At 50.0% G+C, this 19,568-nt stretch overlaps 9 protein-coding genes; 6 read left to right on the top strand and 3 right to left on the bottom strand.

Moving 5' to 3' along the window:
* Positions 1 to 135: 135 nt before the first annotated feature.
* Positions 136 to 529, top strand: RCC_00406 (mitochondrial/chloroplast ribosomal protein S14/S29; the record flags this gene model as incomplete). XM_023765558.1 has 2 exons in its annotated part: positions 136 to 414; positions 467 to 529. The coding sequence occupies 2 exons, from the start codon at positions 136 to 138 to the stop codon at positions 527 to 529; spliced, it is 342 nt and encodes a 113-aa protein (XP_023621326.1).
* Positions 530 to 1,051: 522 nt separating this feature from the next.
* On the top strand, positions 1,052 to 1,971 carry RCC_00405 (uncharacterized protein; the record flags this gene model as incomplete). XM_023765557.1 has 4 exons in its annotated part: positions 1,052 to 1,155; positions 1,208 to 1,394; positions 1,450 to 1,674; positions 1,744 to 1,971. The coding sequence occupies 4 exons, from the start codon at positions 1,052 to 1,054 to the stop codon at positions 1,969 to 1,971; spliced, it is 744 nt and encodes a 247-aa protein (XP_023621325.1).
* Positions 1,972 to 2,614: 643 nt separating this feature from the next.
* Positions 2,615 to 3,580, top strand: RCC_00404 (uncharacterized protein; the record flags this gene model as incomplete). The annotated part of the gene is made up of 1 exon (XM_023765556.1): positions 2,615 to 3,580. One exon carries the CDS (start codon positions 2,615 to 2,617, stop codon positions 3,578 to 3,580), a length of 966 nt encoding a protein of 321 aa, XP_023621324.1.
* Positions 3,581 to 3,713: 133 nt separating this feature from the next.
* RCC_00403 (uncharacterized protein) lies at positions 3,714 to 4,644 on the top strand (the record flags this gene model as incomplete). XM_023765555.1 has 2 exons in its annotated part: positions 3,714 to 3,825; positions 3,884 to 4,644. The coding sequence occupies 2 exons, from the start codon at positions 3,714 to 3,716 to the stop codon at positions 4,642 to 4,644; spliced, it is 873 nt and encodes a 290-aa protein (XP_023621323.1).
* Positions 4,645 to 4,790: 146 nt separating this feature from the next.
* On the bottom strand, positions 4,791 to 5,677 carry RCC_00402 (related to D-arabinitol 2-dehydrogenase; the record flags this gene model as incomplete). XM_023765554.1 has 2 exons in its annotated part: positions 4,791 to 5,092; positions 5,173 to 5,677. The coding sequence occupies 2 exons, from the start codon at positions 5,675 to 5,677 to the stop codon at positions 4,791 to 4,793; spliced, it is 807 nt and encodes a 268-aa protein (XP_023621322.1).
* Positions 5,678 to 6,045: 368 nt separating this feature from the next.
* On the bottom strand, positions 6,046 to 7,366 carry RCC_00401 (related to monophenol monooxygenase (tyrosinase); the record flags this gene model as incomplete). XM_023765553.1 has 3 exons in its annotated part: positions 6,046 to 6,250; positions 6,317 to 6,506; positions 6,559 to 7,366. The coding sequence occupies 3 exons, from the start codon at positions 7,364 to 7,366 to the stop codon at positions 6,046 to 6,048; spliced, it is 1,203 nt and encodes a 400-aa protein (XP_023621321.1).
* An 877-nt stretch (positions 7,367 to 8,243) lies between these two features.
* Positions 8,244 to 9,693, top strand: RCC_00400 (uncharacterized protein; the record flags this gene model as incomplete). XM_023765552.1 has 6 exons in its annotated part: positions 8,244 to 8,408; positions 8,471 to 8,810; positions 8,896 to 8,925; positions 8,976 to 9,093; positions 9,156 to 9,248; positions 9,309 to 9,693. The coding sequence occupies 6 exons, from the start codon at positions 8,244 to 8,246 to the stop codon at positions 9,691 to 9,693; spliced, it is 1,131 nt and encodes a 376-aa protein (XP_023621320.1).
* A 1,096-nt stretch (positions 9,694 to 10,789) lies between these two features.
* RCC_00399 (uncharacterized protein) lies at positions 10,790 to 11,602 on the top strand (the record flags this gene model as incomplete). XM_023765551.1 has 2 exons in its annotated part: positions 10,790 to 11,120; positions 11,178 to 11,602. 2 exons carry the CDS (start codon positions 10,790 to 10,792, stop codon positions 11,600 to 11,602), a joined length of 756 nt encoding a protein of 251 aa, XP_023621319.1.
* Positions 11,603 to 13,087: 1,485 nt separating this feature from the next.
* RCC_00398 (uncharacterized protein) lies at positions 13,088 to 15,023 on the bottom strand (the record flags this gene model as incomplete). XM_023765550.1 has 6 exons in its annotated part: positions 13,088 to 13,387; positions 13,488 to 13,718; positions 13,806 to 13,925; positions 14,049 to 14,243; positions 14,334 to 14,471; positions 14,541 to 15,023. The coding sequence occupies 6 exons, from the start codon at positions 15,021 to 15,023 to the stop codon at positions 13,088 to 13,090; spliced, it is 1,467 nt and encodes a 488-aa protein (XP_023621318.1).
* Positions 15,024 to 19,568: the final 4,545 nt, after the last annotated feature.

Below are 19,568 nucleotides of genomic sequence, written 5' to 3'. Positions count from 1 at the left end.
AGTCTCCCAAGCAAATGACGGGAGCATCCTCAATGCTTAAACTGTAAATCGTTAGTCAGCCATATCTCGATCTCCAGTCGACGACAGCACCTCGATGCGCCAATACATTGCCGTCCACCTCGACGCATCACCGTCATGTCTCAATTTCGCTCCAAGGTGCTGGATCTCTCCTGCTTCATAAACAACAAAATCATCCGCGATCATACCAAGCGAAAGGTTTTTGAGCAGCATGAACCCGAGCGCCAGGCTCTCCGCTACATCATCCGCAACACATCTCTCCCTCAGCGAACACGAGCGCAGGCGCAGCTACAACTCACCCAAATGCATTGCTACACGCGCTCCACCCAGATCAAGAATCGATGTATGATGGGTGGTAAGGGTAGGGGTATCTTCCAGGACTTCAGAATGGCCAGAGTGAGTTTGAGGGAATGGTGACGGAATGGAGTCATTATTAACCAATGGGTAGTATCAATTCAGAATGAACGCGCTGGCAGGACGTCTACCGGGAGTGAAGAAGGCGAGTTGGTGAAGAGATATATGGTGGAGACGGAAGGTGTATGATATATGCGACTGTACAGAAGATGTAGCAGTATGGTTGGATCTGGAGTCGTTGCGCAGGTGAGAGCGGGTCAGCACGGAAGGCACAAGACCCCTCCGCATCACAAAATGCGGCTTCGGTGCCAAGGGGCGAGAGAAGCGGACGCATAGTCTATACGTAGGTCGGGTGGTGGCATCGAAAGAGCTGGATGCCAAAGAGCTGGATGCCACCACGCTGGATCAAAAGAAGATATAGTGCATGCAAACTTGGGGCAGGTACGCTACCGCTCTTTCCTCACTTGGGCTCACTCAGAATTCGAGCACCAGGCAGCACTGCTCCTTCACTTCCTCACTTCCTCGCTTCCTCACTTTCCTTGGCGCTCGATATACGTCTCGCCTTCTACCCTTCTGCCCCCAGCTCCTCAGGCTCACTCGTCCAGTTCACACTCAACAACATTTCATCATCTAATCATCACCCCTCTCTACTGACATATCCTCAGCAGTCGTGCTAATAATGATGCGTCGCAAGACTGCCAAATCCAGCGTGACCCAGAGCGACAGCGTCCAGGTGGGCAAATACATCCAGCACGGAAGCGAAAGCGCCAGCRCAGAGCGAACGTCAGTCGTCTCATCCGCTAGATAATCSCCCACTGAGCTAACCTCGCTCTAGACTGCTTCCACCGTGCATGGTCACGTTCGTGTTTCCAAGCACCTCCGAGTCCATCACTACAGACGTCGCCGGCAGTCGTCAGAGATCGTGGTTTATTAATGAATGCATCGAGCAGGACTGGTTTGATGCTTGCGGCCGGCGAATCTACCTGCTTGACATCACCCCTGCCGAGTTCGAGAAGTACACGGTGCGTTTCGAAAGGTGGTGGCACACGCTGCATGCGCTAACACGTCCATACGCAGTCGTGGGTACAGTTTGGAACCATTTCCACGAGAAATCTCAAAGCGCCACCCCCAGACTCATCGGCGGAAACCGTGGCATACCTCAGACAGCACGAGCAATGCCTTGTCATCGACCGTCTCGTCCACTGGTGGGTTATCGGCGACGCAATGCAAGACGATGGCCTGAAAGCCGCGTCGATGGCCATGCTCAACAAGTATTCTCAAGAGAGATACGAGCTCCCTATTGTATGTGCGGCGATGCGGCAGAACCGGCAGCTATCCGGCTTTGGGGATGCTCATGCTAATTGACCGCAGCAAAGCTTCGAACACGGATGGGCGAGATCCAGAGACGGCTCCGAGCTGCGTCGATGGATCTTCAACATGTTGAAGCAAACCCTGACGCTGCCTATCCTCAAGGAGCGAGCGGAACATATGCCTCCGGATATGATTCGCCAGCTGTTCATCTCCTTCATGGAAGCTAAGAACAACGACATGACGCTAATTTCTCCGAAAGCCAGTGGCTGCGACGAAGCTTCTTCTTGAAGAAGTCGTGGGAATATGTCGTCAAATTGCCATTTGAATTTACGTGTGGTATCTGTGATATCAGCGAGGCGGAGAGCACTTTCCTGGCTCATCCGGGTATGACCCTTTTATGCATCTTGTATCATATGATCAGGCACCTTCACTAACATGGATACAGATATAATCGTGGCGCGACGCGGAGAGCGGTCGTCGTCTAATCTTAATATGGTTTTGGACCAATCAGTGGTATCTGCATTCCTGATCTTGGGTTTCCCCACGGGTCTCTCACACTGGACATGCTGCGGCTGTATTACTCATTGCTTTTGGCCTCTGCCGATAGCTGCGAGACCACGAGAGAGTCAGAGAATCCATCATGTCTCGGTTACCTCATTTCTGGTCCCTGGAATACACTTTCTCGAGAAATGTCACCTACATTACTGAGCTTCCTGACTCCCGTGAATAAGATATCCGCGCCTGTATTATTGATTGCTTGGGTCGCTCAGCAGCGACAACCATGGTTCATGAAGCAAGGCAATTAGACCCACACTCGGTTGGTCCTGACAGCTTCAAAGTTGCTGCTTTTTTCTTACTCTGACTACGCCGCTTTCCACTCTAGATGCGAAGTTCCACCACCAACGCAAGCATCATCGCGATCAAACTCACCATGGACCGATCCTCAAAAAGCAGACTCCTCGAACTTCCTCGAGAGCTTCGCTTTATGATATATTATGAATACATCAACACTCAAAATGTGGTCCTTGAAGGCTGTGGCTATGTACACTCATGTCGCACTTTCGAGCCAAAAGACCGCTGCTGTTCATGCCGCACGAAGATCTGCCCACATCATGGTCGTCGCGGCGATCAAAACGGCAGTCGGTGTGAGACCTCCACAAAGATATGCATGCCCAAGTCTATGGGACTGGTAGCAACGAATCGACAAATCCGGAAAGACTTCTCTCCGTTATATGCTTATGCTAGAGATCTCACCATCGAGATTTCTCACCTCACGGAACTCGTACACAACACCATCACTAGCTCGGAGCGGGATGTACTCCTTCGAAACGCAACGCGCATTCATGTTATAGTGGATGTTGAGAAAGTACTTTCCGGTCCGCCCCATGTTATTGAAACTCTCCTGGCGACATGTGCCACACAGCCAGGGCAGGATGGCTCATCATCAACAAATCTCGCAATCTCCTACTGGATCCGTCCATGGGATGGAAAGTTTAGCAGATATGTGCGGTATTCCCTCCCGATATATGCCGGTTGGAACCTCGTCCGCCGACCCAAACATCTTCTGCTTTTAGGTTCTCCTGAAAACCCGGATGATGATTCTAATCATGAGCTTCTGAAATTCGGTGCCAATGTCCWCCAGACGATTCTTGCTCCATGCGACGGTTGTATCGCATGCACTATCGCTGAGCAACTGGAGGACGTCGTTCGTTTCAATCGGGAAGAGCCACTTGAGAACATATTCCAAGAGTGTCATCTACCATGCCATATTACAATTTCTCTTGATCATCATCATAACATGGCTGCGCCTCAATTCCCGAGCCTGAGGATCTTGCTTCCTTTTGGTTTCCTTGCTGAAATAAAACTTGGACTTTCCGTCAAATGGCTGCGGGGCTGAGACTTGTTGAGGACTTTCATTCACGCGGAGTCACCGGCTACCAAATGGCCGTGGATATCCGCAGACTTTCTTCTCTATATAAACCTCGCACCTCCCATCCGACACAACCCCGTCATCTGAATTAACAACCATCATGGACACTTTCCGGAGAATCATCCCCTCGCAATGGCTCGCCCCACTGAACCCACCTCCATTCCGCTTACTTGACTTACCCACCGAGCTAAGGTACATGGTGTATGCTGAAGGTGAATCCCATTTGATGCTCCTGGATATTCGCTCTTTGGCTAATGACCACATTCACAGTCATCAAATCTCAAGCAACGCTCCGAAAAGGCTACACTCGCCCACGCAGCATTGATGACTCGTCCGCAGTTCCGGACGCCACGACACCCTGCTATATCATCGACCGTAGCGCTCTATCGCTAGTCAACCGAAAAATTCGGGGCGAGTTTCTCCATGCTCTCCAATTCACTCTACCCGAAGAGATCCGCGTTGACATTCGAGATGCCGAATTCTCACCTCTCAAGCAATTCGATATCCGCGCCAGATACTGGCGGAAGTATCTCGAAAACGGAACGCGTATCAAGGCAGTCCTACATTACGATCCAAACGCGATCAGCATAGCATTCTTTTGGGGATYTGAAGGAGCGGAATTCATCACACGATATCACAGGCTGACTGACAGAATAAAAATTTCCTACGAAGTCGCCGTCCGCAAGCCGACCTTCTTCCAGCACATGGTTGGAATTTCTCAGGCAATTCAGGACCTCCGGAGACTTTGTGGCAAAATTTTCGGCCTCTCACAACCTGCTCGTGGAGATGTCGTCTTTTCGTTTATGGAGCTCTCGATGTGCCTCCGGGATTTCCGCCAAGGATACAATTGGAATGCTCGAGCTCACACACCCGATATGCGCGGAGAGATGTACGCGCTTGTTGAAGCCGCCATAGAGAAAGCCGACAGGAGGAGAGTCATTTCAGCAATAATCGAAGTCTTGGTTTCGATCACTTTAGTGCAGCTATTTTGCATACTTTTGGATGGGATTTTTCTGTTATCTTTCAAGTAAATAGATTTTTGGAAATCGTAAATATCACCAGTTACCCCCTACTTTCATCATTGCATAGCTTCCATTCCAGGCATCAAATAGACCTGTTCCCCCCTCAATACAAGCCGTACGTCCAGGTCTATGGACTTTCTTTGCCACATCCTCAATCACATATCCGAAACCCAGCCTCCATCAACAACATAATTGCTTCCCGTCACCGCACTCGAATCATCGCTAGCCAAGAACAAAATCACCCTGGCAACCTCCTCCGGAACCAAAACCCTCTTCAATGCCTGCGCCGCAATCGTCTCGGCTTTGTATYCATCCGTCAGGACTTCTTTGATCTGCCTCTCGGTCGCAATACTTCCAGGCATAACACTATTAACTCGAATCCCATCTTTCCCAAACTCCCTCGCATGCGTCTTGGTCAGACCCACGACAGCCGCCTTGCAAGCCGCATACACAGGCACTAATCACAATCATCAGCAAACAAATACCTCAACCTAGAAGAAAAGAAAGGAGTGCAAAAAAAAAAAAGAATAAACTCACGCCCCACAGAAGGAATCCTCCAACTAATACTCCCCATATTAATCACACTTCCTCCCCCATGCTCCCTCATCCCCTTAACCAACCACTTGGTCAAAAAAAACTGATGCCTCAAATTAACATTAACCCCAAATTCCCAACTCTCCTCATCAACCTCCTCCGTACCCTTCCTCGCCAATCCCCCAGCACTCGCAGCATTATTAACCAAAACATCCACTTTTCCATATTTCCTCACTACTTCCTCCGCGATGGATTTCAAAGCGCGTAAGTCTGTGACGTCGCATTGGTGGAATTCTGGAAGGTACTGAGTAGTGGAGTGGTTGTTTGCTGATGAACGGATTGATTCGATTAAGAGGGAGGCGGATGAGGTGGAGATGTCGAGGATTATGGTGCGGGAGCCTTGGTTTGCGAAGGCGGTTATGGTTGCTGCGCCTATGCCTTCGGCGCCGCCGGTTATGAGGACGGTTTTGTTGCGCAGGGAGGGGTAGGTTGCGTATTGGGATGGCATGGTTGATGGAGATTGTCAACTTTTTGTTGTTGTCTTGTTGGTGTGTTCGATTGCTGTTGTTTTTTCGTACAGGATAGGTAGATGAGGTGTATTCAATGCTTGATTACTTATTACTCACGCGGAGATAATGACAAACGTCTGTGATCCCTTACATTACCTATCGAAGCTGCTCGTGGGGAGCAAAAGTGTGGAGCACAGGCGGGGTGTGTTCTTGGCCCGTCAGGGATCCCATTCTTTTTTTTCTCTTGCTCTCGTAGATTGTTTCTGGTATTGATGATGACATCTACTGAGAAGATGCAGACATACAACAAGTACCTCCTCATCTGCTTAAGTTACTAGTAACTATACATTATAGTCCTGGCTACCATCTATATATAAAGATAGCAGAACGGCCCTGAAAGCGTATCCATCACATCACCAATAGTCGTTGACTCGGCTGCATAACCCATATCAATGACATCGGTGAACAGAGCCTTTCTCGACGGTGGCTGGTTTTGCCAGGTTTTGTGGCCGTATACGCCGCCGTTCATTTCTTCCTCCGTGTATCGCTCATCACCACAGCCGAGAAGTTGCCTGTGGGAAATAAAATACATTAGACATTGCTGATCGAGTTGGTGTAGGTTTCGCGGGGGTACTTACCAATACGTCCACATGCGGTCCATCATGCTGTGGTGCGTCCAGAAAGCAGGATCACCAGGAGATGTGAAGAGGTCACCGCCTGGGTCACCGCTCATGACATAGTGGATTCCTCCGTGAGGGCCAATCTCAACATAGGGAATGCCTTCGGAGAGAAGACGATACTCGGCAATGTCGGGCTTTTGAAGGAGGTCTGTACGTGCCTATCAGTATGTGTCATGATATGACCTGGCGTATCGACTTACTCAGTGTGGTGCTGTAGTTGGCATATCGCTCATTAACAGCAGGTCCGACATCTCTCTTCAATCTCCTTGGGTTATATCCCAACCCACCGTCTGGGCCCGGCTTAGTGGTGTTCAACCCAGAAAACGGTCCCAGGTTGACGGTCATGTTTGCAAAAGGACCCGTCGTGACATTGCCACTTCCAACACCTGGAGGGAGTTGCAGGGTGAGAGAAGAGTTTTGGGGAGAAACAAGCAGCGGTCCTTCATGCGCAATAAACTCGCCATTCCCTCCCAAACTCGTCTCGCTGCCATCGAAAATCGGGCTATCCTGTGGTGSGGAGGCATATTTAGGCCAGTCCCAGTATGGTTGATAGCCCTTGTAGCCACATTCCTCCCGCAAGGCTTTCTCGTACGAGTAGGTGAACCAGCGATGCCAGGGTAGGAAGATTCCCGAAAAGTGAATGTCCAGAGTCTGTTGGATGTGCACGACGACGAAATCGTCAAAGCGAGACCGCGCTCCAGCGGAAACATTTGCTGGAGTCCGAGCCGGTAGAGTCTGCAGACATTGTACGGCCCGGACGTAGTCCAATTTTTCTGCGTGTGAAAGAGCACCATATTCTCTTCGGAATACGAGGTTTTTGTGCGTGCAGGAGGATGTTGCGCCACTTGCGCGAGCGTCGATTTCGCGGGCTGTGACTTTTGCAAGGCCATTCGTCAGAGCGGTTGACGTCAATTTGGAGTATTCCCTCTTCTCCTCAGCATATTCGTCGGTGGATCCATGACTTAGGGGGGAGATGGCAAGCAATGCTGCTGCCAATGGGAACTTCATCGTGGATGGCGATGAATGAAGGGGACCAACGGGGTGAAAGAGGAGTGAAGGAATGAATTGCAGTATGCAGTAACTTACCCTCGCGTGGCGCCGCCGTCTCCACGTGCCGTCGTCCATGTTGACGGCGTTAGCAGGCCTTTGGCGAGATTAGATTTCCACGGTCCCACCAAGACAGCGATGGAAAAGCCACATCGTGGTCTGGGCATGGACTCCACAGTCTAACGCGAGTCTTCCCCTTTTATTGGATGAGACTCGGAGCTCCATACCACTAGAGTTGATCAGCCCACATCGGATGCGTGGACTTGCTCGTGTGCGGCGCTGATCGACAAAAGCAGGGCTCGGCAAGGTACAGCGTTGTCCCGTTTCCTTCGTGCCCATGTGGATTCAAGTGGGACTCGCACGCAGCTGTGCAGAATCATGCATTTTGTTGGCGCAACTGACAATGTTGTTTTTTTCAATGCCAGTCTCTCGCAAGACCGCTCTGGACGTGTTGCCCTCAAGACCTTCAGACATCAAACATCAATCGTGCAAGATGTGTGTGTGTGTGTGTGAAGCAGCACACTCCTCAAGCCAGAGAGTTCAAAAGGGCACCGGGATGATACTGGACCGCCTTCCGAGGCGAACCGTCAACGCCTCTCAGACCAGCCCGCCCTGAGCCTGAGCCAGTCATGGGCGCGGCGCAACTTCGAAGGAACCTGTGGATCCCCGGACGGCTGACCCAAATCCAACTCATACTTTAAGTCAACCAAGCAGGGACGCCTCCTCTTCAACACAGCCCTCTGTCTCTCATCGTTATTTCCCCATTCGCAGAGTGTGAAGATTCCACGCATGGGCGTGGAATTTGCTCATACCGATCCCGCCTAACTTACACATAATCATGGACGAAACACACGATGTTACCGCCAATCGAGGGCCCCGTATTCTCGGATCTTGCGTAGCATGCGTCGGCCTCGCGCTCATTATCATGGCGACTCGGATGTGGGTCAAGATTCGTATCGTTAAGCATGTTGGTCCGGACGATTACGTCTGCTTGAGCTCAGCGGTAAGTTTCGACGTCCATTCGTAAGCCACGCGACTGACTGACAACCTGCATCACCATTGCAGGTCGTAATGCTCGTCCAGATGATCTTGATCATCGTTCAAGTGGACCTGGGAGCCGGTCGACATAGAGATGCCATTTCTCCCGAGGAAAATGTCAAAGGCCTGCACATCAACTTTGTAACGCAGCCGTTGTGTCTGATCRGGCTGATGTTGGTCAAAGTCAGCATTGGACTTCTCTTGCTTCGCTTGACGACGTCGAAAAAGTTCCTACGTTTCATCTGGGCGGCAATCGTCTTCACGCTGCTGTCCTTCACCGCCAATTTCCTGGTCGTGATGTTACAGTGTCGACCGCTGGCATACACGTGGGGCGGGACCACGGATGGCAAGTGCATGCCTTCTTCAGGTGAGTGCATCAAGGCGTGAGAAGAGATCATGATGGCTTGACAATGTTTGAGACATTTGTGTGCTCGGCTAACGTCTGTCTCAAGATCTCAAGTTTGCCGCCTTCTTCAACTCCAGTGAGTTACATCCATCGCTCCCTCCCTTCATGCAGGTCTAACAATTCTAGGCGTATCCGTACTCACAGATGTAATCTTCGCGATTTTGCCGGCTATCTTGCTTTGGAAAGTGCAACTCAATCGCAGAACGAAGCTTGCCACGATTCCGGTGCTATCCCTAGGATTTCTGTATGTATTATCATGGCTTGACTCCCCAGGCGATCGATCCCTATACTGATCCTTTCCAACAGAGCGTGCGCTGCCGGCATCACCAAAATGTTCTATCTCGAGAGTTACGGCAAGTACGGGGACTTTCTCTGGGACAGCACGTACATAACAATCTGGTTTGTAGCCCTGGTGCATGACATCGGTCAAAGTTTGCGACAACTAACATGCCTCCTCAGGACCACGGTCGAAATCTGCGTCGCGATAATCGCCGCCTCGGCATACTCTCTCAAACCCCTCTTCCAAGCCATATTGAAAGACAGAACCAAGAACGGCAACTCCAATGGCTACTCCAAACGCGTCTCCAAACACGGTCCATCCTCCAGCTCGATTCAGCGCCTCCGCATGAAGCAAGACTACAACGATCTGGAACTCGGCTCTCAGCCCTCCCAGAATCCCTACAATGGAACATCGTCCTCTCACAACAGTAGTACCTATCATCACGAGGACACGCTGATCACAAAGACGACGGATCTGGCGGTTACAGTGAGCGATAGGAGGCCTAGCTATGATGATAGGTTGGAAAAGAAAGAGAGCTATGAGTATGATTCAAAACATCATTGAGCATCGGGTCCTGTGACAACGATTCTTACGATACTGAACGATCCCAAGGATGAATGATCGGTTAGACTGCGAACACGATATCAGCAGGCTGCATCTCCTCCTTTCCTTTCCACCCGGACATTTTGGTCGATCTGGTCTAGCTTGGCACACCCGATGGCCACGGTCAACGCAGATCGCAAATGCGGAGAAGAGGGGAACCCTTGCACATAAAGGCCGCAATATCACACCATGTGCACGACTTGACCCTTGGAAGGAAGATATGCAATCTGTGCCATGGGCAACCGAGCAAACCACGGGGTTCAAAAGGAACTTTCATTACACGGCGCGACATCGTCCAAACTTCTGGGGAGGGGTATTGAAATGTGCTCCTGAAGCTCGGAAAATGGAAGCTGTCAGGATCCGGCATCTTCGGATCTCCTGATCCCTGCAACTTGGTGCCTTCATCAGCCCCGGATTTCGATAGCGTGGAAATTGGCGCCAATTTTGTACGTTGCGAAGATCTGCCTTGTAGGTGCCTCGTACGGAGTATGCCGTTGACGCATACACGGCGACTGAGAGACTCCGGCTGGCCGATTGCTGAAGGTGGAGATGGAGCTCACCACGAATATGGAACCACAACCTGGTAGGGACGTGATAGACTGCTTGTAAGCTGAATCCATATGTCAAGGCGTGAAGGCGCTTGCAGATTGATGGACAAGCAGCTCGTCCTGAAAGTGTATTGTGTAGCATCGCGAGAGGAAAGACTTGGTGATTGGATTATGCAGACCGCCACAATTTGGATGTTTGAAGCCGTGACACGAAGATGATTGAGTGATGACTAGGCCGATGTGTACATACTATCCTTACCTCCAGCATTGAATGATCAATACTGACACTTACAACTCAAAGCCACTCATCACCTTGCGACCATCAAAATAAATTCATTACATAGCGTGTTTAGGGCAAAGCACGCGACGCGAATTCATACATTAGTAGTGGGGCCATACAGTACGCGCTAGCCACAACCTTGTTTACCTTCCAAAAACAAACAAACCCCCCCTCCAAACCATCATCCATCCCCACCCCCCCAAAAAAAAAACCGCCAAACAAAACAAAAATGGAAAACCTCACCATCTTAACCCTCGCGCACAACCTCAGCAGCAGCAGCAGCAGCAGCAACTCCTCCCTCCCCCCCACAGCTCTCACGGCAGACCTCGCGCACTACCGCGACCACTTCTCCAAACTCCGCTTCTCCTACCTCGAACAAGTCACCAAAGAACGCTTCCTACGCGCCATCGTCGCCGACCCACCGGAATTCGCAGATGCGGCTGAGAATTCAGAGTTGGAAGGGAAGATTGTGCGGGATAAAGCCGTGTTGAAGGCTAAGAAGGAGGAGGTGAGGGGCATGTGTGGGGAGTTGGAGGAGCAGGGTCGTTTGCTTGCTGGACGTGAGTGTATACTATTAGCAAGTGAGGAGGGTGATGGCTGATGATGGGTTTGAATAGGTTACGAACAGCTAGAACTCCGACAAACGCTCCTAGCAACTTTACCGGAACAAATCACAGAATTAGAACGCACGATCCAGACGCTTCGATTCCAGGAAAGCGAACAGAAGAATCCCCGTTCCGAGGAACCGGATTGTAATCTCCCGCTCCCGGCGAGTAAGGATCTGTTGCAGCAGCGAGAGCAAGAACTCACGAGTTTGGAATTGGAGATTCAGAGATTGGAAGCTGCGTTGCCGGCGCAAAAAGCTGAGGTAAAGAGGTTGAGGGATGAATTGGCTCCTGTGCAGTTGAGGAAAATTAAAGCGACGGAGGAGGCTGAGGATGCGAGGAGGAGGAGAGCAGAGGGGGGTGGGGATGAATTGGAGGAGAGGGGGAGGTGGTTGAGAGGGGTTGAGGGTACTTTGAAGGCTGCTTTGGAGGTTTAGGACGGTTTGCTGGGATGAGTACTGGTGAATGGAGGCGGAATGGGAGGGATTGGCGTTGGGGGTGTGATTTTCTTGATACCCGGGTGGGTGGGAAGTGGATGGATTGGAGCGATGGGTAGTTGGGTGAGTACTCTGCTGAAACATCTCGAACCCTTTGCACCTCACCATCGCGTGCTTTCTACCTTCGAGCGCAGACCATCGGTATGTGGATGGATCTAGCCAGCTTTGCGCTCCTGCCATCCTCGGAAGTCCGGAGAAACTCTTGCCCGTCATCCGAAGTGAATGGATTCCCCAGGCAGCAGACGAGAAGAAGCAAAGAGAACAATCTTTGAATCGGCGTGCGAACTTCTACCATCTTGGAGCTACACCTTTACAGACGTGCAATACCGATCATGATCGCGTTGCATAAAAAGATGTAAACAACTCGTCAGAGTGATCGATATAACAGCAATGTAAAGAGCTGCTTCGCACATCGGTACTCTATGATCACTAGAGAAGACTCCATCGACAATAAGCACGTCAGCAGCCCACAGGGCGATGATCTGTTAAGAAGATACTTCTTAGAGTCACATATATGACACACGACTCTCAGCTCGATAAGCACTAATACTAGGATCCTCGACCTTCCTCTTAGAGAACTACATTCGTGAAGGTAGTAAATGCTGTCTTTACAATACTCTTACAAGCTCCTACGATCCACGTTAATCACCTTCTTATGCTAATACTTCCAGATAAAGTATAGTGTAATCGCTATAGCTGAGGCATCCCAAGTCGATCCTAGAGTACCATCCGCTACGGTAACCTGCTAATGTGTCTTCCATTCCGATTCACATTTTATCCGCGATGCCCAATCCAAGCGAGATGCTGTGATTTACACCCGTGTTAAAACGCGATGACACAAGCCCCCGATTATGCGAAGGGGTATTATCGCTTGGTAGAATGGTAGCACTAGGAAAAGACATTCAGTTTGCGCGGATTATTTTCCAATCCTTCCTTTGCGCGACGGGGTTTACTGGGGAGGAATGATGGAGTACTTTCTACACGCCTCTCGTGAATAGGCTTGGCTACGAGCTACGCCACCAAATTCCTTCGCGTACTCCTAGGCAAATGACTTCGTAGCATGCGACTCGTAGTTTCTGCTCGAGATATAAAGATTTGAAGTGTCTTATGATGAGTATGTTTTCAACGGCAATAGCAAATGTGCTTAGGGACAAAGTAAAGTTACTCTCCTCATGATCACCGTCCACCACAGAAGCTGCTCAAAGTGAATCTCAATCGATGGAAGACGCCATGCTATACTGGTCTCTCAATCAACCGCGCAATCTCGAAAAATCTCAATTTTGGTTCTTATGTCTCTCATTTCTTAGCATTCAGCTACTTGTAATATAACTGTATTTACAAAGCAGCAGAGACAAAAACCGCCTTGAAAATAAATAAAAAATTAAACCCTTGTCCACCTCTCAAATACAATCTTTACCACAGCGTTTAGATCAACAGACCAACGGCACCAGCAGCAATAGCGACGAAAGATCCGCAGCTGCTAAGGAGCGAAGCCGCACCGGTGTACTGTGCTGGTGGAGGGTAGCTGCCTGTGCCAGTTGCGGAAGTACCGTTGCCGGCTCCGTATACTGGGGCGCTGTGTGTGGACATGGCTGGGCCAGTTGCGCCGGCGGTGGAGGCGGAAGAGCATGCGGTTGGGGTCATGAAGGTACCCTCGAATGGGTTGTAGTTCACGCAGGTAGCGAGTTGAGATGCGCAGAAGGACATGTTGGCATCTGGGGCGACCTGTAAAGAATTTAAGGTCAGTGGGTGTTTTTTGGATGATGGAATAGCTGCATGGAGGGTTTGAGACATGCTTATGCCTCCCACGCTTCGTTTTGCTTACTCTGCAAGCGTCGTACGCATCGTTGCAGGCCTTGGCACAGCTGTCACCAGATGGGGTGCTGGCGGTAGGAGCTGGAGAGACGTGTGTGTACGTGGCTGGGCCAGTGGCGCCAGCAGTGGAGCTGGAAGAGCATGCAGTTGGGCTCATGAAGGCACCGCCGGTGAAGGGGTTGTAGTTCACGCAGCTAGCAAGCTGAGACGCACAGAAAGACATGTTGGCATCCGGGGCGACCTAGAAAGTACAAGGTAAGCAGGTGTCTTGGATGACGAAAAGCTGCATAGAGGTTTGAGACATGGCTCTATGCTTCATTTTGCTTACCCGGCATGCGTTGTATTTCTCGTTGCAGGCCTTGGCACAGCTGTCACCGGAAGCGGCAGCCGGGGTAGTGTATGTGGGTGGGGATGAAGCAGTCTTGACAGCCGACGAGCTGGAGCAGGCCTAAAAGCGAAAGGTAGAAGGATTAGCGATGTCTTGGACAATGTTGATATGGCCCGTAACCTGGGTAGCTCGAGAGACATGTTCGAACTACCCTGTACGCCTCTGACCCTTCAATTTTCTTACCGTGGGTGACATGAAGCTACCTCCTTCGGTGAATGGGTTGTAGTTGACACATGAAGCGAGCTGAGATGCACAGAAGGACATGTTGGCATCTGGGGCGACCTGTAAAGNGAAGCTACCTCCTTCGGTGAATGGGTTGTAGTTGACACATGAAGCGAGCTGAGATGCACAGAAGGACATGTTGGCATCTGGGGCGACCTGTAAAGCGAAGTAGAGGTAAGTATAATGGAAAGCTGCATGGAGGTTCGAGACACAGCTCTATGCCTCCTCTCCTTCATTCCAACTTACGCGGCATGCGTCGTATTTCTCGTTGCAGGCCTTTGCGCAGTCGGAACCGGCAGCCGGGGTAGTGTATGTGGGTGGGGATGATGAAGTCTTGACAGCCGAGCTGGAACAAGCAGTGGGCGTCATGAAGCTACCACCCTCCTAAAGCAAAGTAGGCAAGGTTAGCTTGTGTCTTGTGGATATGAGGTGGGGTGTGTGGAAGCTTCATACAGTAAATGGGTTGTAGTTGACACATGAAGCGAGCTGGGAGGAGCAGAATGACATGTTGGCATCAGGAGCGAACCTGCATGCGTCCCACTTCTCGACGCAGGTCTTGGCGCAGTCCGATGAGCCGCCGGTGGTGCTCGTAGTGTATACAGCGGGGTGGGTGGCCGTGGAACTGGCGGCCGTGGAACTGGCGGCCGAGCATGCCGTAGGGCTCATGAAGCTACCTCCCTCTGTAAAGGGGTTGTAGTTCACACAGCTGGCAAGCTTCGATGCACAAAAGGCCATGTTCGCGTCCGGGGCGGTGCGACAAGCATTGTACGCTTCGTTGCAGGCCTTTGCGCAGTCGGAGACTGGTGCGCCAGTGGTTGATGGAGCTGGAGTAGTAGCAGCGTAGCCTGGCGGGGCGGCATATCCCGGGGGGGCCATTGCAGCGAATGCGCTGCCTGCGCTCAGCAGCATGATCATAGAGTTGGTAGAGAACGACATGGTGAAATACAATGGAAATGGATGGAAAGAAAACGAGTGTGAGTGTTTCTGAAAGCGAGTGTATAGAGAAAGTCAGGAGAGCAGGCGAGTGCAACTATATACCAGCCAAAGTAGGTCAGCGCAGGGTTTGTGATTGGACTGGCTCTGGCACAGGACTGTGTGAACACGAGGTCGTATTTAGCACGTCCCACCGGCGTCTCGTAAAGTGTGATGAATCTAACAACATCACCGGCCGGGGCGGTTTACGGGCCTCGTGTTTGGGGGAATTGGACCGTCGCCATCACATCCGCTCTGTGTATTGATTGATTGATTGATTGATGGATTGATTGAACGATGGATGGATTGAGGGATAGATTGACATGGCCTTATAATCGAACGATGGTGACGCAGGCTGGCGTGTGTATACTGTACATGCAATCCAGGTGAAGAATAAGCAATGAGCATCCTCGCTAATCGTGTCGGGTCTGGGATTCCATGTCGGTGTAGTCTGTCTACTGTGACTTCTGGGGCCGAAAGTCTACTACCTCTGATGTGAGATTTAGCCGGGGAAGGAAAGAACGGCGGAAATTTGCGACCCGGGTTCATGGCTCCATCGTATAACGTCAAGCCACCAAAATCCACGAAACCGCCACCAGTGGCTTCACTATACGACTCTACGAGAGCATGAATTTGACTTCGAAATTAGCCGCTTGCGTTTCGGGGGCCGATGCCATTCGTCCTTTCTGTTCATCCTCCACAATTACACCGACACCTGCCATCTCATCGAGTTATTTGCAGATGAAACCGTCTACAAACATCGACATCAACATCAAGTCCAGACGCAAGCATTCATGCATACGCCACGCCAAGTACGAGCAGTGCACACACACCGAGGCAACATGCAGCGCGTATACCGTAGTGCTACATGGGCTCAGCACAGCATTTCATCTTCGGGCGTGTTACGTTGACAAGATATTCCTGCAAGGTAGAAGTTGCATACAGATTCAACGTCTTCGACCAGTCAAGTGTTGGCTGTTAACAGTTGTGGTCCAGCCTCCATAGCCAAACATGCCGAACGAAGAAGCAAGGAGGATCTAGACTGCCACGACGTTTCAGATAGAAACCCTTCGAACAAACAAGCTGACTTCGTGGCACTTTTGGACCTCCCTCGTCCACCTCAGCTGCTGTCCGAAAGGAGAAACCCTGCAGTCTCTCTACATTTACATGCACCCCTGAATTGGCAAATCGACATGCAAGAGGGTCGAAATGATGACCCCTATCTTACGCTGTCCTACGCTGAGGCGTTTGCTCCCTGATGATATGCAAGGTACTGGCACTGCGCAGGACAAAAGTGTTTCTCRGAGATCAAAGCTTTGTGCTGGATCGAAGTGACTTGTACACCTCCCGATCGGCTGGGCAATGTGACCGCTTTGGGTGATGGTAGCCAATGTCGTCGAAGGAGTGAATCATGAACATGTCGTCGAATGACTGATCCTCCAGGAAGATTCAATCGCAATGGAACTGCGACTTCGACTTGCTGGGTGGACCTGGCTATTGCCCAGACATCTGAATTCCGAGCAAGGATTACCAAACAGGTATTGAGAAGTTCTTCGAAATCGGATACGTGGCTTGATGTCCAAGCAGAAGCCTTGCTGCGTTGGTGTTTAGGTTGAAGAACCTTTCTTGGTACACATCATTACAGGCCATACCGCTTGCTGCTACAAGCTACACATCTCAGCGCACATTCCACTTTAAGCGAGCTTTGATATCCTACCGCGACTACCTCGCAAGGCCGGAAAATGAGGCATGGCAGAGCTACTCGATGTGGAAAGTTGTATATGGCAGATGAAGATAAAGTCTGGGCACTTCGGTCGTGTTGTTAAATGATGGCAGGCTCCAGCTTCAGGTGTGCAATGACCGACAAGCTACAATGGCATTGTTCTCGTTGCTCAACTAATGAGTCGAATGTCTATCGACAACAGTGACCTCTTGGCGGAGTAACAGGTTCTAATGTGGCGATGCTACCCAGTTTTCAGCCTATGGGTTGTTAGGAAACTGCACTAGTATGTCGCTGCGACTACTTGCACCACTTATATCCGACATTACGCAAGAAGTTTGGATACACAAGCAACAACTACAAACAGTTGATTCGAGWCGATCAAGTCTGAAATGTGTCGATAGAAGTCGTCTTTCTAAAACTAATCTCAGTCAGCTTGCCAAAGCAAAGCAATCAAATCCTACTCCTCCCGCTTCCAACCTTCCCCCGAAAGCCCACTTCCGTACCCGTCGCCAATACAGTAGCGAACCCGCTAACTATCCCACCCTAATAAAAAGCATCAAATTCCAACCGACGAATCTAACAAGGTTGTTCGCATGCCCGGATACCTTTCCCTAAGCTCATCCAAAACCGCTTTGAAAGCATCATTACTATCCAGCAATTACAGAATCATAAGACCAGCACTATGATCCGTTGCAAGATTTGATATATGATCGAACAGATTCAGGAATGATCGATTACGAACGACCGAGATGCAATCACACGAATGAGTCTTTGTCTATTGGAGATCTTACAGGTAGCTCAACCTGTAACTTGAAGCCTTATGCTACCGATCAATGGTAAATTTGAGGAAATCGCTGCAATCCTTCTAGTGCACGAAGAGCGATGAGGAGGGATTCACGTTCGAAACTTTGACAATTAATTCATTTGCTGTGGCTTGTACCGACCTCTTTTATTAATCTACCAATGCCATTGCATCGATTGCGAAGCCTGTGGTTTCAATTTACAGGGCATTATGTCTCAATTCTCAAAAGAACGGTTTTCTTGAGAGAATCAATTCTTATAAGAACGGTTTTCTTGAGAGAGTTCAGCATGCCAAGGATGTTAGCCAGATGGTGTGAGTGAGATAAAGTGATTCGACAACAATAGAAGAAATAACTGAGATGGAGGTACTTGCAAAGTCCAATAGTACGTATGTGTAGCAATTATCCATGTAGTTATAAGTGTTATAAGTAACGCGTGCTAGCGATGTGGTGAGGCCATCAAGGGAACCCCTGAATTTGTTCACATACAAGCAGACGGACATTCGGGATGACACAGTTTTGCAGTTCTGAATAAATTTCATGGCTATGACACCTCGAATGCTAACATATGAGCTTGACTAGTCGGTCGTCATATATCGTTGATTAGGACATGCCTCTCGTCCCAATCGGGAAAGTGTGAGTAGAAATGTAGCGAGTACAGTATTTTCTGCCCGCTCGAATGTCTGAGAACCTGCTCCTCCTTTTCCATTTGCTTTCAACCACAGCCACAGGAAGGGAGACTGCAAKGAATCACACCAACTGAAATGACGCAGCACCTGAATTTGACAGATGATCATTGTAGCACATATTACCTCCGAAGAGAAAATAGTATAACTCTCTTCCTCCTCCCCAGCACAATCCAGCATTCCACCCCTCATCCAATTTCAATCCCAATCACACCTCCTCCCCCCCAACAAACCTCTCCGCCCTCCTAACCTCACCTCTAACCCCCCTAACCAACCTCCTAGCCTTCCTTCCCAACAACCACATCCTCAACCTAACCCTCCAAAACCCAGCCTCCGAGAAATCCCTCTCAAGTCTCCCAACCTCATCCCTAAGCATCTGAACCTCTTCATGAAACCTCAGCGTCTTGATGAAAATTTCCCATAAATCCTTGACTGTTTCCTCTGTATTTTTACTTTTTCTTCCTCCCATAATCTCCTTATTGATTGGTAGAGGAGTATTGTGCTTGATTTCGAATTCGAGGGCTGCGAGGTAGTATTTTGATATTTCGAGATCTGCTTTTGTGGTGAGTAGATCGGTTCGCTGTCTGATTCTTATGCTTCGGAAACGATAGGAGGGGGATGAGGAGACTTTTAGGAGGGAGTCGTAGCGGGTGGAGAGAGTTTCGATGTCCTTTCGGAGGGTGAAGATCTGGGATTGGAGGAATTTTCGGCGCTGGGTTCTTTGTTGAGTCGACCGTGTTGGTATGTGGCGAGTACTAGGGATCATCGTCTTGGTGGAAAGGGGTGGTAGGAGTTGGGAATTGTTGCGGAAGTTTTTTGGTAAGGTTACGTTGGTGTTAGTGGAAGGATATTGAGAATTCTTTATAACATTGCACGGTATAAGGCACGATTAGACGTCACGCTTAGGAGTGATCAACGTGACTTGGTCAAATGGTTCTTCCATGACCATCATTGGCGACATTCTGACGTCCCTTAGCAAAACATCAAAAGATCATCGGTGGAAGGTATCTCCAAGCGGAACATCTCTCAGCATCTCCCACTCCACCACTATCCTATTCTCAATCGCAATTCAAATCGCCCAAATCTCCCACCTCATCGATTGTTGAACAGCAAAATTTCCCATCAACCTACTTTGTACATCCGCCCTCGGAAACTCCCCTTCTCGCGCTTCCATACAATCTTTCCCACAGCCCAAAACTCTTCCTTAGCCAAATGCCCAATTCCCAAAGCCGCCAACTGATCAATATAAACTTATACCTTTGAGACTTCCCGCTGAATCTCTCGAAAGTCTTTACGCATC

This window comes from Ramularia collo-cygni, assembly GCF_900074925.1.
Source record: "Ramularia collo-cygni strain URUG2 genome assembly, contig: RCC_scaffold01, whole genome shotgun sequence".
Lineage (NCBI taxonomy): Eukaryota > Fungi > Ascomycota > Dothideomycetes > Mycosphaerellales > Mycosphaerellaceae > Ramularia > Ramularia collo-cygni.
Note: the sequence above shows the minus strand (reverse complement) of the source record. Positions and strands in the feature narration are given on the sequence as shown.